Source organism: Phycodurus eques, chromosome 6 (assembly GCF_024500275.1).
Source record: "Phycodurus eques isolate BA_2022a chromosome 6, UOR_Pequ_1.1, whole genome shotgun sequence".
In the NCBI taxonomy this organism is placed as follows: Eukaryota; Metazoa; Chordata; class Actinopteri; order Syngnathiformes; family Syngnathidae; genus Phycodurus; species Phycodurus eques.
Genome location: NC_084530.1, coordinates 8,570,636 through 8,586,411, shown reverse-complemented (window position 1 = coordinate 8,586,411; position 15,776 = coordinate 8,570,636). Strand labels below are relative to the sequence as shown.

General features: G+C 41.7%; 1 protein-coding gene across 2 annotated transcripts in view; it reads left to right on the top strand.

The window, feature by feature from the left end:
- The window catches only part of tusc3 (tumor suppressor candidate 3), an 81,198-nt gene that overhangs the window by 25,239 nt on the left and 40,183 nt on the right, over positions 1–15,776 (top strand). For both annotated transcript variants that reach the window (XM_061679415.1, XM_061679416.1), the window contains exon 2: positions 13,091–13,260. In XM_061679415.1, coding sequence (XP_061535399.1) covers positions 13,091–13,260 — 170 coding nt within the window. The remainder of the gene's footprint in view (positions 1–13,090; positions 13,261–15,776) is intronic.

Below are 15,776 nucleotides of genomic sequence, written 5' to 3'. Positions count from 1 at the left end.
AATATGAAAACATAAATTACACAAAATCAACCCACCTGAGGGTGATAGGCAGGATTGCGTATGGACAATGGCAGGAGAAAAATGCTTTGAATTGAAATATTTGCTACTTGGCAGATAGGATGACAAATCCCCTCCCTTCATCATCAGCTCATGTTATTTCTGGGAATGGCAGCTTGTGGGAAGGCAAATTTGAAGCTGGAAATATGAAATGTTGTTCTAATTCAATGGAGTTGACAGATGGAAACAATAACACAGACAAATACACAAGAAAATGTATGTGGCATATGGTTAATATCTCACTTCATCCTCAGGCGTTCAATCATATCCTGAAATGTGTGTAACAACAAGCAAATTAAGGCAAATAATGAACATTGTTGACTTGAATATATAGTGTAATGTTAAAGGTCAAACACAGTCCATTCCGAGACACTGGTGGACCTCCAATTTGTTTAAATATAATAACGAGAAATAATGCAGATTGAGTTATTGTGTTCCCGAGTCAAACTCTTACTGTAATAAAACCTGCATTCAATTTACAGGTAATTTTTAATGTTCCAACTAGACTTTACGCCGATCTGATCGGTGTTATCGGTATCGGCCGATAATTAGCATTTCATGCTGATCGGCTTTCATGTCATAAGTCACCGATCCGATCAATGACGGTGAAAATCTTGTCGGTGAAAAAACATGTCGTCGGTGTGGGACTATTTTGCGGTGGCTCAGACAAACAACACGTAAATTATTTGCAGTCTGTACACAACTGAAGTATGTCGTGGGGAACGTCATCTAAATGCTTCAACGCAACAAATTTGATTGAGCACCTGAAGAATGTACACGAGGAGCATGCCGCGTTCAAGCAACGCAGCGTGGGGGGAAAAAAACAAGTCAAACGGACTCGTCCATATAGCTGGGACAGTGAGAAACTCCTGGTTCACGCAAAACATTGCAGGTGCTTTAATAATATAATGGTAACAATAATCTGATAATGTACGTAAGCTAAATAATTGGGTGTGGTGGAGGCAATGTTCCCATCAAAGGCAATTTATGTATATTGAATTTTTTGTCAACATCAAAGCATGTTTTATTAATACAGAACGTTTGAAAAAACAGCCACAAATTATTCTAACCTATGAATTTGAAAGTTTATTCCCAGCAAATATGGTGTTTTGCTTTTCATGAAAAAAACTTAAGACGTCTGTACCATAAATGAAAACCTATATTGATCCTGCTAAAGGAAAACAATGCAGGAACACAAATAAATGTATTCCCAAAAAACACTGAAATATACAATGCCGTTAAAAAGTATTGGCCCTGTTCTCAAATTGTTATATTATTGCATAGTTTCCCCACTTTGTTGAAGATAATCAAACAAATGTAAATATACAAATACAAATATAAGGCAAGTGAATTTAAAAAGTTTTTTTTTTTTTTAAATGATGATTTCATTTATTAAGGAAAAAAAAAACTATTCAAAGTTACCTGGTCCTGTGTGAAAAAGTAATTACCCCCCTTTTGTTAAATCATGGTACCCATCAGCTGCCTCAGCAGTCCCACAGGCCAAAAAGGACGTTCCCAGCAGACCCTTACAATACGTTTAGGCCTGCCACGTCGGACCGGCATCTTCCCCCACCATCGGAGCCAACTCACCACCAGGTGGTGATCAGTTGACAGCTCTGCCCCTCTGTTCACCCGAGTGTCCAAGACATGCGGCCGCAAGTCCGATGACACGACCACAAAGTCGATCATCGAACTGCGAGCTATGGTGTCCTGGTGCCAAGTGCACGTGTGGACACGCTTATGCTTGAACATGGTGTTCGTTATGGACAATCCGTGATGAGCACAGAAGTCCAATAACAGAACACCGCTCAGGTTCTGATTGGGGGGGCCGTTCCTCCCAATCACGCCCTTCCACTGTCATTGCCCACGTGAGGATTGAAGTCCCCCAGCAGAACGATGGAGTCCCCAGCGGGAGCGCTCTCCAGCACCCCCTCCAAGGACTCCAAAAAGGGTGGGTACTCTGAACTGCTGTTTGGTGCATAGGCACAAACAACAGTCAGGACCCATCCCCCCACCCGAAGGCGGAGGGAGGCTAACCTCTTGTCCACCGGGGTGAACCCCAATGTACAGGTGCCGAGCCGGAGAGCAATAAGTATACCTACACCTGCTCGCCGCCTCTAACCGTGGGCAACTCCAGAGTGGAAGAGAGTCCAACTAAACAACAACCATTATAAATTTCTTTATAATTATGTTTTGTTTCATGTTAATGCTTTTCTGAAATGCTTGACAGTTTAATTTGAATCCCATTAAAATGTAATTAAATGTGTTTCGCCTGGTCCTTCATGTTTTCTTTAAAGAGTTGTACACATCTTACAAATTCTGAAAATTTCACGTTTACTGAGGCACCATAGAGACAATATTATATCCCAAATACTAGAAAAAGTTGGTTTGACAAAATACGGGACCTTTAAGAAAGTGGAGAGGGAACCTTGCTGAAGGCGAGTCGATTTCATGAATTGTACTTTTTAAGTAACTTCAGTAATGTTAGTGTAAACTCAAGTTAACCTGCATATTAAACTGTAAATTGGGTACCTACCACTAACGCAAAAGACATCGATGCGTGGGAGGCTGTGCCTGGAAGGTAAATATGTTCACAGATTATGGTCTATTTTCTGTGCTTGTTCTTTTATTGAAGTTTATTTCTTGTTGCTTATCGTACTGAACAGCCAGAACAGAGTTTCATAACAGAGTTGCAAATACCTGCGTCTCTATGTTCCCCCATATTAAGACTTCTGTTTCCAGTTCTATGGTCATCGTCACTGGAGGTAATCCTTTAAATCAGACTTGTCTCACTCATCATTTCAATTCATATACATGTATAATCACCTCATAATTTGTTACGCAGGCACAATTTCCCCTGCATTTCATGATTTACGTTATACAGTGGAACCTCGATTTAACGGACTTCGGATTTAACAGACCAAAAATAGTGTCCAACATTTTTTTCCAGTTGTCACTTAAACCGCCGTTGACAAATTCAGTTACTTCCAGAATAAACCGCTGTATTTTACTGGTACTGTGGCGAATCAAAAGGCAGAGACTGGGACACTTATTTTCGGGTATTGCTGCTGTTGTCATAAATATACAGTATGAAGACTATATATATCCAGCTAATAAACGTGCCTACGTGGCAGTCGTGTTGGATGTGGCGGCGTTCCCCACAAAGGCAATGCACTGACATACGTGGCGGCAATGATGGCAATGCAGGCAGGCTCACGTATCTACTTATTCACATCTATGTCTGTTGTATACTGGCGACAGATTGAATATGCAATCCTTTACTGTTAATTGACTTTACTCGACAAGTAACAGTACTCTTACTTGAGTACAATATTTGGCTACTCTATCCACCTCTGCTTGCAAGACATCACAAATGATGATTGTTCAACATTTTTGTGCAACCTTAGGTTTCCAATTTTTATAACGTTTAGGGCATTTGAATTTGGAGGTTCCTCTGTAACTACTGCCGTGTCTGTGTCATCATGTCCTGCATTGCCAACTTGTCCATTCTTATTGCCTGATGTCCTTTTGCTGTCTCCTTTCACTTCCACTGAGCCATATAAACACCCTCTTGTTCTACTTTTACAAAAAAGGTAAAATCTCAGTTCTTCTTTTCACTCCTAATTTATTGTCCTTTTTTTGTGTGAAAGACAAAACATGATACGTATGGTTCATTGATTTGCAATGTTTTTTTATGCTTCTTACTAACTATTGTGCGTCCATGTATATGTGTGTGATTGTGTGTCAGAGAGGGAAATATGAGTGTTGCCTGCGTGTCAAGAGAGGGAAAGCTGTTTTTGTCCGCTGTTACACAGAGCCAATTTTAAGTAATCCCTCTTTTCAATGGGAGAATTGGAGGAAGCTATTGGAACCCATTGGCCAAAACTGAGATCCATTTACTCACAATAGAAGCAGTTTCAGAGCGCAGAGTGCAAAGGATTGTGGATTAAACAAATGCTGTTAGTTTTTCATGTGGGAGGTACATAGAACAAGCTACTGACTGGTTGGAAAACTTCAATGCTGCCTCCATCCAGTGATTCAGGTACCACAGAAAGTGGGGTGGGGGTCTTACACGAGTGGTTCTGTTAGAATAAAAAGTTCAACAGGACGTATGTTTTATAGGCAACCAGGCTACAATCTTTTCACACATTATTTAAACTAAGATATAAGATAAAATGCTTCCCAAAGCCAAGAATATGTTTAACTTTTACACCGTGTGCTATATTAAGGGAGTGGGGCTCAAATTTGAAGTGAAATGTGACAACTTAGATTATGATCCAGCAAATTCAAGTTAAAATCCCACGTACTCCAAAATCCAACTACTGGAGACAAATTCCTTGAGTTTTTTGGACATACTTGGCAAATAAAGATGATTCTGATTCTGATGACATAGTATGTTGCATATATTCCTGGCATTCCTTTTTTTTTTATTTATTCCTTTTTTTAATTTCTTTTTCTTACATTAATTACTAGACTGAGGCTGATCAGTATCGCCCGATATTTAGCATTTTATGCTGATCGTCTGATCACCTTTAATGTCATTCGCCGATCCGATCGATGACGTCATTGATCGGCTCCGCAAAAGACATTTTGCTAACTGGTATTATTACTCCACCCATATCCATATTCTGTACCGTTTATCCCCACTAGAGTCACAGGCTTGCTGGAGCCCATCCCAGCTTTCTTTGGGTGAGAGGCGGAGTACACCTCGAACTGGTCGCCAGACAATCGCAGGGCACATAGAAACAAACAAAGATTCACACTCAGTTTCGCACCTACGGGCAATTTAGAGTCTTCAATCAACCTACCACGCATGTTTTTGGGATTAGAATTAAATTATCTTCATCTGCCAAGTATCTGACAATCTTTTCAGCAGTTTTGATTGTCCGTTGCAGTCGGAGTTTGTCCTTTTTTGTGGCAGCACCAAACCAGACTGGGATGGAAGAACACAGGACTGATTCGATGACTGCTGTGTAGAACTGCATCAGCAGCTCCTGTGGCAGGCCGTGCTTTCCAGTACATCCTCTGCTGGGCCTTTTTGAGGACGGAGTTGCTGTTGATCGCCCACTTCAGGTCCTGAGAGACTGTAATTCCCAGGAACTTGAAGGTCTCGACGGTTGACACAAGGCAGCTGGACAGCGTGAGGGGCAGCTGTGGCGAAGAATGGCTCCTGAAGTTCACAATCATCTCTACAGTCTTGAGCGTGTTCAATTCCAGGTTGTGTCAGCTATACCACAGCTCCAGCTGCTCCACTTCCTGTCGATATAGAGACTCGTCACCGTCCTTGATGAGGCCGATGACAGTTGTGTCATCTGCAAACTTCAGGAGTTTGACAGCCGGGTGCCTTGAGGTGCAGTCGTTCGTGTAGAGAGAGAAGAGCAGCGGAGAGAGGACACAACCTTGGTGCACCCCAGTGCTGATGCTGCATGTGGATGAGGTGGTATCCCCCAGCCTCACCTGTTGTGTCCTGCCCGTCTGGAAGCTGTAAATCCACTGGCAGGTGAGATGCTGAGCTGGAGAAGCTTGGCGGAAAGGAGTTCAAGGATGATGGTGTTGAATGCTGAGCTGAAGTCCACAAACAGGAACCTCGCGTAGGTCCCTGCACTGTCGAGGTGTTCCTGGATGAAGTGCAGTCCCATGTTGACTGCATCATCCGCAGACCTGTTCGCTCGGGAGGCAAACTGAAGGGGGTCCAGCAGGGGACCTGTGATGCTCTGGAGGTGGTCCAGCACGAGACGTTCGAAGGACTTCATGACCACAAATGTCAAGGCGACATGCCTGTCGTCATTTAGACCCGAGATTGTTGTTTCTTTGGGGACTGGAATGATGGTGGAGGGTTTGAAACAGGATGGTACTTTGCACAGTTCCAGAGATCTGTTGAAGATCTGTGTGAAGACTGGAGCGAGCTAGTCCGCGCAGACTTTGAGGCAGGATGGGGACACATGGTCTGGGCCTGCCGCTTTGTTAGTCTTTTGTTGTTTGAAGATGCGTCTCACATCCTGTTCATGGATGGTTAACGCAGAAGTCAGAGGTGTGATTGTGGTGCGGCTGGGTGGGTGTGTGGTGTGAAAGTGTCCTTTTCAAATCTGCAGTAGAAGGTATTCAATTCGTTGGCTAATGTGCTATTGTTCTCAGCTTGGGGGATCGTCCCTTGTAATTTGTCAGCGATTGTAATGCATGCCAGACTGATATGAATCCAGGCTGCCAGCTGAATTTTCAAAGACACTCCAGTCTGTGCAGTCTAAACAACTTTGAAGTTCCATCTTTGCTTCATTGGTCCACTTTTTCACTGTTTTCACTGTAGGCTTCGCACATTTAAGTTCTTGCCTGTATGTCAGTATTAAGTGAATTAAGCAGTGATCAGACGAGCCAAGGGCGGTTTGGCACGGTATGCGTTATTTAGCGTAGTATAGCAGTGGTCTAAAATGTTATTTTCCCTGGTAGGACAGTCGATGCGCTGCTTGTATTTAGGGACTTCGTGGTTGAGTTTAGCTTTGTTAAAGTCCCTGATAATAATGACGGGTGAGTGCAGGTGTTTTTCTTTTCAATTTCGTTGAATTGTTCGGCGAGCATTAGCAGTGCGGCGTTCGTGTTAGCTTGAGGCGGAATGTAGACACCAGAGAGAATGAATGATGCGAACTCACAAGGGGAGTAGAATGGCTTACAGTTCAAAAACAACGACTCCGAACGTGCGCTGCAGTGTGTGCTGAGCTCCGTGACGTCTGTTACACCAGTTTTCGTTGATATAGAAGCATATCCCGCCGCCTTTTGTTTTCCCTGATGATTCCATGTCGCGATCTGCCCGGTGATGTTGGAAACCGGGAAGCATGACTGCGCCATCGGGTACAGCCTCACAAAGCCAACTCTCTGTAAAGCACATGGCGGTGGAACGTCCGAAGTCTTTAAAGGTATTTATCAGAAGATGAAGCTCGTCCATTTTGTTGGGTAGGGAGCGTAGATTCGCGAGGTGGATCGACGGGAACGCCAATCTGTATCCTCTTGCGTAGCTTCACCTGGATGCCGGCTCGCTTCCCACTGTGGCGTCGCCTCCACCTCCATGAGCCAAAGACTGCAGTCGCTGCTCCGATGAGTAACTCAGGGAAAAAAACTGAGCAGATTTGCAAAAGTTGGTGACAGGAACCTCCTTGATGGTTAGCAAGTCTCCCCTTGTGTAAGTGAGTATTGTAATGTCTCCAAAGACGAACGAAAAACAAAAACAATACTAGAGAGCACATAACCGAGGCATCCACACGGGTAGGCGCCATCTTGGAAAGCCTATTAATTACTCCTCAGCTTCCTTTAGTGATTACTATGGTTTCATAAATGTTGCTTGTTACCTGCCATGGAGGCAAGGATTAGGGAGTACACCAGCACCAACTTCTAACTATTTTCCTCCTCCCAACTTCCACGCTTTTTCGGTGCTTCATTATAACGCACACCCCTATTTAGGTAGGACACAAAAAAACAACTTGTCATCACCTAAATAGGCTATTCAGACTACTAAATAGGCTATTCATACTACTAATGAGTAATTTAGGAAAATATAATTTTAAAGATATGTTTACAAAGACTTGAGTGGCACAATGTCACCCGAAAACCTTTTAAATGCATGTTTGCATGAAGGAGGTGCTTAAAATCAGATGGATAAAGCATAATATCTGCAGTCAGTTAGTGTATCATCACTCACTGTTACAGTCTTAGATTTATTTTTTCTGTCCTCGGTTGGGTGAAAAATAAATATATTTAATGGTCCTAGGCTGTTAGGAGTGTGTACATATTGAACATGTTTTTGTCTGCTTGCCAGAAAGCATAGGGAGCCATAACACTGATGTGTGGGAGTCACTTGAAGGTCTCACGAGGGCTTTTAAAATACTGTGTGGATCCCGTGGTAGGTGTAATTGCTAGTTTTTGTTTGTTTTGGTCTTTCTAGTCTGATAAACCTGAGCAAATGTGCAGGGCAATCATTACAAATGGCTATTACTAGGGTTGGGTAGCTTTTGAATTTGAGCGATTCCGGTCCCGATTCCGGTTCCAAACGATTCCAATTCTTTTCGGGGGCTGGGTCAAAAAGGTTTGCATGGTTTAAATAAAGAGTGTCCAAATTATGAACATCCATTTTCTAAGCAGCCCGCAGCATAGACGGAAATGAAAATTTGTCTCTGGGTTCTTTATAACCAGTATCAATATCAAACCTATGAACTAAAAGGCAATGCTTGTGGAACTTACCCAACTGACTTAATATTCATTAATTAATGTTTCAGATAAAAGTTAAATATAGCATTGATAAAATTATTTGGGACTGTTTTATCACGTCAAAATGGTTTATATGTGCAAGTTTTAACTTGACTTCCTGTTTTAAGCTTGTAGCCTTTTATTTTGAAGGGTACACACTGTAATTCAGCATTTTGGCACAAAAAGTAACTTCACACTGCACTAGTCATTTTAATGGATGCAGCCAAATGCTATAAAATGTTGATTACTTTCCTTATCCACCGATGAGGCACATGGTTAGTGTTTGTGTTACTGTGAGGCCTTTGTGAATTTTGTCCCAATTCATTGGAATGTAAAGTTGCTACGGTGAAGTTTTAGCTCAATGTTAAGCTTTTTTTTTTTTCTGTCATCTGCTCTTACGCTGGCTTGAAGAGTAAAATAAACGGTAAAAACAATCAGTGCAAAAGTGCAACTAACCGTTTACCTTGTTAGTTGTCTCAATGTTGGCATAGACGTGTATTATTGTTTCACCCAATTGACTGAGAGTTGACGTCACCGAAGTTCCGCGCGGTGTAGGCTGAGGCTCGGGGCGGGACTCGGGAGGGAGCGCGTTAGATGCTACACATCGTGAAAGCCTCCTTTGCACAATATAATCTTATTCCAAGTGTTGCACTGAGGCGACGGGTCATTCATTTTAATGAAGTTAACACACTTTTGTTCGCCGCCGTTGGGCATAAGCACGTCTTCGTGGGAGTTATTTTTCGTTAGTTTTCACCGCTTCTTAATTGGTTTTCTCCATTTATTCTTCAGGGTCGGCGAACGAGGCATCAAAACTGGGAACCGAAATTTTTAACTTTGAACGATTCTGGGAGAACCGGAACGTTAGTCCTGGTTCCAATCGGTTGTCGCTTCGCGATGTCCAACCGTAGCTGTTACATTATCCTTGATTGTTTTTGAAGAAATAGAACTACCAATTAGTTGATTAATTTGTCATTAGGTGTCAATGCAACTGTGAATGGTTTTGTCTATATGTGCCTTACGATTGGCTGGCACCAGTCAGGGTGTACCACGCCTCTCACCCAAAGTCAGCTGTGATTGAACTTCACTTGTGACCCTAGAGAGGAGGATAAGCGGTATAGAAATTAGATAGATGTTTTGTTGTTATTTTCTATTTAAACATTTGAAGATCTCTGAATGTTCTTTTCTCCTATTTCCATAACTGTGTTGTACTGAGCAGAATAATTTTACCTAGAAAGTTGTACAATAATAATGTATTAATTAGTGATGCACTGAATTTTCTGACAGAAAGACTTTTGTTACTGAAATAAAATATACAAAACAGTATGTGGTTATGACACAAGCAAAAACCGAGGCCAGTGCGTGGTCGTTTACAGTACATAAAAATTTAATAAATAAAATAAACGGCGCATCCACATCGAAAACCTCCCTGCTTTCCGTTGCTGGTATCGGGGAATGCTTGTTGCACACTCATTTGAAATTCAATCAGTTAACATTAAGGATATGGCTATTTCTGACCATATTTGTGTATTTTTTGGAATGACATATTCTTCCAAAAGTTCAGACAACCTCTATGTCTATTATGAAAAGGTACATAAATGAAGAGTACCGCCACTGAGTTTATGGAGACCATAGCTGTGCCACAAACTGTGAATGCTGAGGCAACTTTTGGATAATTTTACCTGGAACATCTCAAATGTCATGAATGCTGTCGGTCCTATCAAAACTAAGCCAATCTTGAGGCGACCTAGAACATCGCGGAGCATCACAATGATGGTAAAGACCTCTAAATTAAATATCATCAAAATGATACTACTACATCTGAAGCCACCCAGGAAAAAACTCTCTTACCATGTCAGAATTTTATACAATTGACCAAAATACTATAGAGAAAACGGTTCAGCAGCTGAAACCGTCAACGAGCTGTCTTGACTCAATACCATCTGATTCTTTTCAAAGCTATTGTGAAGTCTGTGATGGCTGATTTGCAGCAAATAATCAATTGCTCACTTCAGTCAGGTGAGTTTCCTAAAGCTCTTAAAGTAGCAGCCATTAAGCCTCTTATTAAGCCTCTAAAAATTAAACGCTGGACGCTTCTATGTTAGCAAGCTATTGACCCATCTGAAATCTCCCTTTCATAGCCAAGATTGTTGAGAATGTTATTTTTAATAAGTCAGCAATGTCTTGAACTAACATGGACTGTGACAAATTTCAATCAGGTTTTTGAACTAATCACAGTACAGAATCTGTTCTTATCAAAGTGCAAAATGATATAAAGTTGAATACTGACTCGGGAAAGGTGTCAATTCTGATCTTGAATTTTTTATATGGTAGATCATAATATACTGCTGAACAGGTTGGAAACGTGCGGAGGACTAAATGGAACAGTCCTTAAATGGTTCAGGTGCTACTTGGAGGAAAGGAGTTATTTTATAACCATTGGTATCAGGAACTTGGTGGAACGTCCGTCGTAATTGCCATTTGTATCAACTCTTGGTGGAACTGCAATTTGAAAACATGAAATGCTTGCATGCATGCTTTGTGCATTTGTGTGCATGGAAGAAACCTGTGAGACAGTGCATCATTACTGACACTAGGATTGGCATCCAATGCTGACTGCACTCCTTTATAGGCTGAGTGCACATGGCCAAAACCCAAGATAAATTGAGGTTAAAAAAAAAAAAAAAGTTGTACTGTACGTCATGTTCAGAGTCATGTGAGCATGACGAGGTAAAGAAAAGTTTTGTTGCTCGATATTGTATGATGATATTGTAACACAAATTCTGTGTCACTTTTCAGTATTAACATGGTTGTTAGTTGTAGTGGGTCTCCTCCCATACAGGTTTGCCAACAGCTACTCATATCACCATCTCATAATTTAGCCAAATTTTAAAAAAAATGTTAGTCTTCGTCTCATTAATGGCTTATTATTAAGGTTCATAAATTGGTATGACTATACATGTAAATTAATCAAGAATGTAGCTCTGTTTGTGGAGGTGCTATCTGTTCTAAGCGCAACGTCACATGACCAAACCCGGAAAACAGGTTCACGGGCTTCCTGTGTATGGCGGAATAACCAGCAAAACAACGGGTTGATGGTTTGAACCCAAAAAAATAAAAGTCTTTATGGCTTGTGTCTTCAGACAAAAGTGAAATAAATGTACCTCAATGGAGGAAAAATTATTTGATCCCTCACTGATTTTAGATTAAGAGTACTTCGTTAAAGTGAGAGGAGTTGCCTGTGGGAGCAGTTGAGAATGTGTGAGAATTCTTTATTGTTGGTAGAGGATGAAATACTTATTTCACTCAATGAAATGCAAATACACTTTTTTTTTAAAATGTGATTTGCTAGATTTTCTTTTAGATATTCTGTCTCTCACAGTTAAGATACAGTAAACCTACCATTAAAATTATAGACCGTTCATGTCTTTGTCAGTGGGAGAACTTAAAAAATCAGGGAGGGATCAAATTATTATTTCCTCCACTATATGGAAACACAAATGAAACACTAAACATCAGCTATTGTCATCTTTGGTGGCTCTGTGGTAACAAAAAAAAAAGGACATTGTAGACGTTTAAAGTTCCAAAGGTTGTTTTGTCAATCCAGAGCATCTCAAACATGCTGAATGAATGACGTGCGGTGTATGCTGACAGTGCAAGAACTGGGATGTTTTCATCTTCCAGAATTGTGCGCAGATCCTTCTAACATGGGGCTGTGCAATGTCATGCTGCAACGTAAGGTGATTGTCTTGGATGAAAAGCACAACAATTACACGTCTGTCCATACCATAACTCCACTGCCACCATGGGCCACTCGATCCACAACAATGACATTGGCAAACTGCCCAGCCACAGGCCGCCATACACACTGTCTGCCATCTTCTCTGTACAGTGAAAACCTGCAGTGTTTGGCATTGATGGTGGCCCGGGGCCAGTACGCTGCTTTGTCGGGCCACCACCTGTGTGTGTCTGTATGTGCGTGTGCGCGTGTGTGTGTGTGTGTGTGTATATATATATATATATATATATATATATATATATATATATATACACACGTTTGTATATATATGTGTGTGTGCTCACAAGTGGGTCTTCTACACGGAGGCAATCAATCAGAGGAAAGGGGGCGGTCTTAGACAAATATAGACAAAGCGGATACAAAACTGGGTCAAACAGAGCTTTCAGAGGGGCCTTTTTAATGGACACATGTATGACAAAAGCAAGGTGTTTTTTTAAATGAAATTGACACTTTTATACTAAGTCCATGATAGAGAGTCACTCTATGGCGGTCTAAATAATATTATTATATGGGACTTTTAAACTTTAAGGCAGTAATTAATGTTCCACTGCACATACTTTATACACTGTCCGATGCAACACTATCCATCCATCCATTTTCTGAACCGCTTCTCCTCACTAGGGTCGCGGGCGTGCTGGAGCCTATCCCAGCTATCATCGTGCAGGAGGCGGGGTACACCCTGAACTGGTTACCAGCCAATCGCAGGGCACATACAAACAAACAACCATTCGCACTCACATTCACACCTACGGGCAATTTAGAGTCTCCAATTCATGCCTGTTTTTGGGATGTGGGAGGAAACCGGAGTACCCGGAGAAAACCCACGCAGGCACGGGGAGAAACATGCAAACTCCACACAGGCGGGACCGGGGATTGAACCCCGCTCCTCAGAACTGTGAGGCTGACGCTCTAACCAGTCGCCCACCGTGCCCCGATGCAACACTATACAATAATTTTTCAATCTGAGCCAAAAAAAATGTGTCTTTTCTTCCTCTTTGTTTCTAGAACCTCCTGTCAGAGAAGGTTGACCAGATGATGGAGTGGTCCTCTCGTCGCTCTGTTGTACGAATGAACGGTGACAAATTCCGTCGCTTTGTCAAAGCCCCACCCAGGAACTACTCTGTCATCGTCATGTTTACAGCATTGCAGCCTCAAAGGCAGTGTTCTGTCTGTCGGTACGTAAACCTACACACAAAGCTCAAGCTCAGTTACCATGAACATGCTTATAGTAGGAGCCATTCATCCATCTTCTTGTGAGTTGACTTGCATCAGTCAACCCTGAAGGAGTCAGCATATTAGACAGGAGATGCTTTGCTGAGGCATAACTCATGTTAGAGAACATTGGGCTCATCAACTACCAAATAAGTAATGTTCTCACCGGTGTTTGTCTGTTAAAAAAAAAAAAAAAAAAAAAACGTTAAAACTAGATTAGCGTGGAAATGTTTCTCATTTACAGATCTCCTGGGTCAAAAAAAGTGAAAATCTTTTTAGAAGCAAAGAGACAACCTTACATAATTGTTGTTGATGATCTAAATAAATTCAGTGGTAAATGTTTTTAAATGGTCACTGATGGTGTAGTGGTACACTTGCCTGGCTTTGATGTGGGCAGCGTGGGTTCAGTTCCCACTCAGTGACGGTGTGAATGTGAGTGCGAATGGTTGTCCGTGTCTATATATATATATATCGACTGACTGGCGACCAGTTCAGGGTGTAGTCCGCCTTTCGCCCCAAGTCAGCTGTGATAGGCTCCAGCGCCCCGTGACCCTAACCAGGCTAAGCGGTGTTGAAAATGGATGGGTGGATGTTTTGAAATGGGGAAACCATTCAAATAAATTCATCACATAAGTAAGTTAAATATTCACATTCACACCTACGGATAATTTAGAGTTGTCAATTAACCTGCATGTTTTTGGGATGTGGGAGGAAACCGGAGTGCCCGGAGAATACCCACGCAGGCACGGGGGGAACATGCAAACTCCACACAGGCGGGGCCGGGGATTGAACCCCAGTCCTCAGAACTGTGAGGCAGACGCTCTAACCAGTTGATCACCGTGCCGCACAAAATCATCCAATGAATTAGAAAAGAAACAGACAAAAAAAAAACACCTGAATCAGAATTTCCCAATATTATGGAACAAGGCTGTTCTTGTCTTACAGGGGAAGATTACATTACAGTATTTGATTTGTGTGTTAATTTAGTAAGTTATGGTGTTGTTCTTACTATATATGAGGGGATTGTGGTGCAGGGAAAATCAGATTGAAAATATAAAAAGGGATTTATTAGATTAATAGAAAATTATTGTTGTTTTCAATCAAAGCAAAGAAATGGGGACTGCTGTAATCCTTGACAGCTGAATGTGGTTTAATCTCATAAAGACTGAGGACCCTTCAAAATAATCGTTACGGCTACAGTGATAAGCATGACATCGCTACACATACAGCATAATGCTTCCTGACAGGCAACTTCCAGCTAATTTTGAGTCATCACAAGAAGGCAGCTAAAACAAAACAAAAGTGAAATAAGCACTGGGACATTATGCAGAAATAAATATAATAGAAAACACAGCATTTGTTGTCAGTGTGGTCTTTTGAGGAAAAAAAATGGTCAATGTTGTTTAAAAGACGCAATGACAGTGTTCCCCCGGGGATAGCTACTCGCGAGTTTACCTATTTGCAGATTATTTATTTTGAACCAACGTTTGCTGAAAAACTTTGCAGTTAAGTCACCTATTGCTGCTTTTTGTGCTCTTTCTGAAAACCCATAAGATGCTATAAGATGGCGCCAATGAACTATGTGACAATTCTCGACTGAAAAGACAAGTTTGGTATGTCGTCAGGGAGCTAAATTTAGCCTAGGAGGCTGAAGAATTCCCGAGCGAGTCATCGCCACGTGCTTTGTGTGCATTTCTTTGTTTTTGTTTTTATTTTTTGTCCTGCTCGGCTGTTAGGTCAAGTAGAAAGGAAGATCTGTATCACTTTTATGCCGGAACAGTTTTACTGTGTTACAGTTTTAAGATGCCACTGTGGTTTCTTTGTATTCTGATGGATTCTTATTGAGAATTACAGTAGTTCAGTTTTTAAAGTGGGTTGACAGAAAAAACAAAGGAGAATGAAAATGTAACTAAATGGACGGCTGTGGCTCAGTAGGTAGAGTGGGTCATCCAGTGACCGAAGAGTAGGTGGTTTGAATCCCGGCTCCGACTGTCCGCATGTCGAAGTGTCCTTGGGCAAGATACTGAACCCCAATTTGCTCCCAGTGGCCTTGGCAGCACCTTGCATGGCAGCAGTCACCCATTGGTGTATGAATGTGTCTGAGTGTGTGAATGTGAGGCTTTGTAAAGCGCTTTGGGCACTGTGATAGTTTAGATAAAGCGCGATATAAGTGCAGTCCATTTAAATAATATTGGAAAGACAACAAAAGACAGCACTAGCAGTAAACAAGATGAGGAATGTAAAGCATTATATAACTAGTACAATGACACATACAATGTGTTGTATGGGTCAGTAGTGCTACACCCTGTGAGGGAAGGACAGGACAATATAGGACAGGACTGGACAGGACAGGAAAACGAGGGGAACCCCCATACTTATATGAAAAGTATGATATGATTCAACCTCTCATTACAGATTCCCCTGTTTCCCACAGCAGAAATGGAGATATGGTTGGGCAGTCAAGGGATTTAAAAAAAAA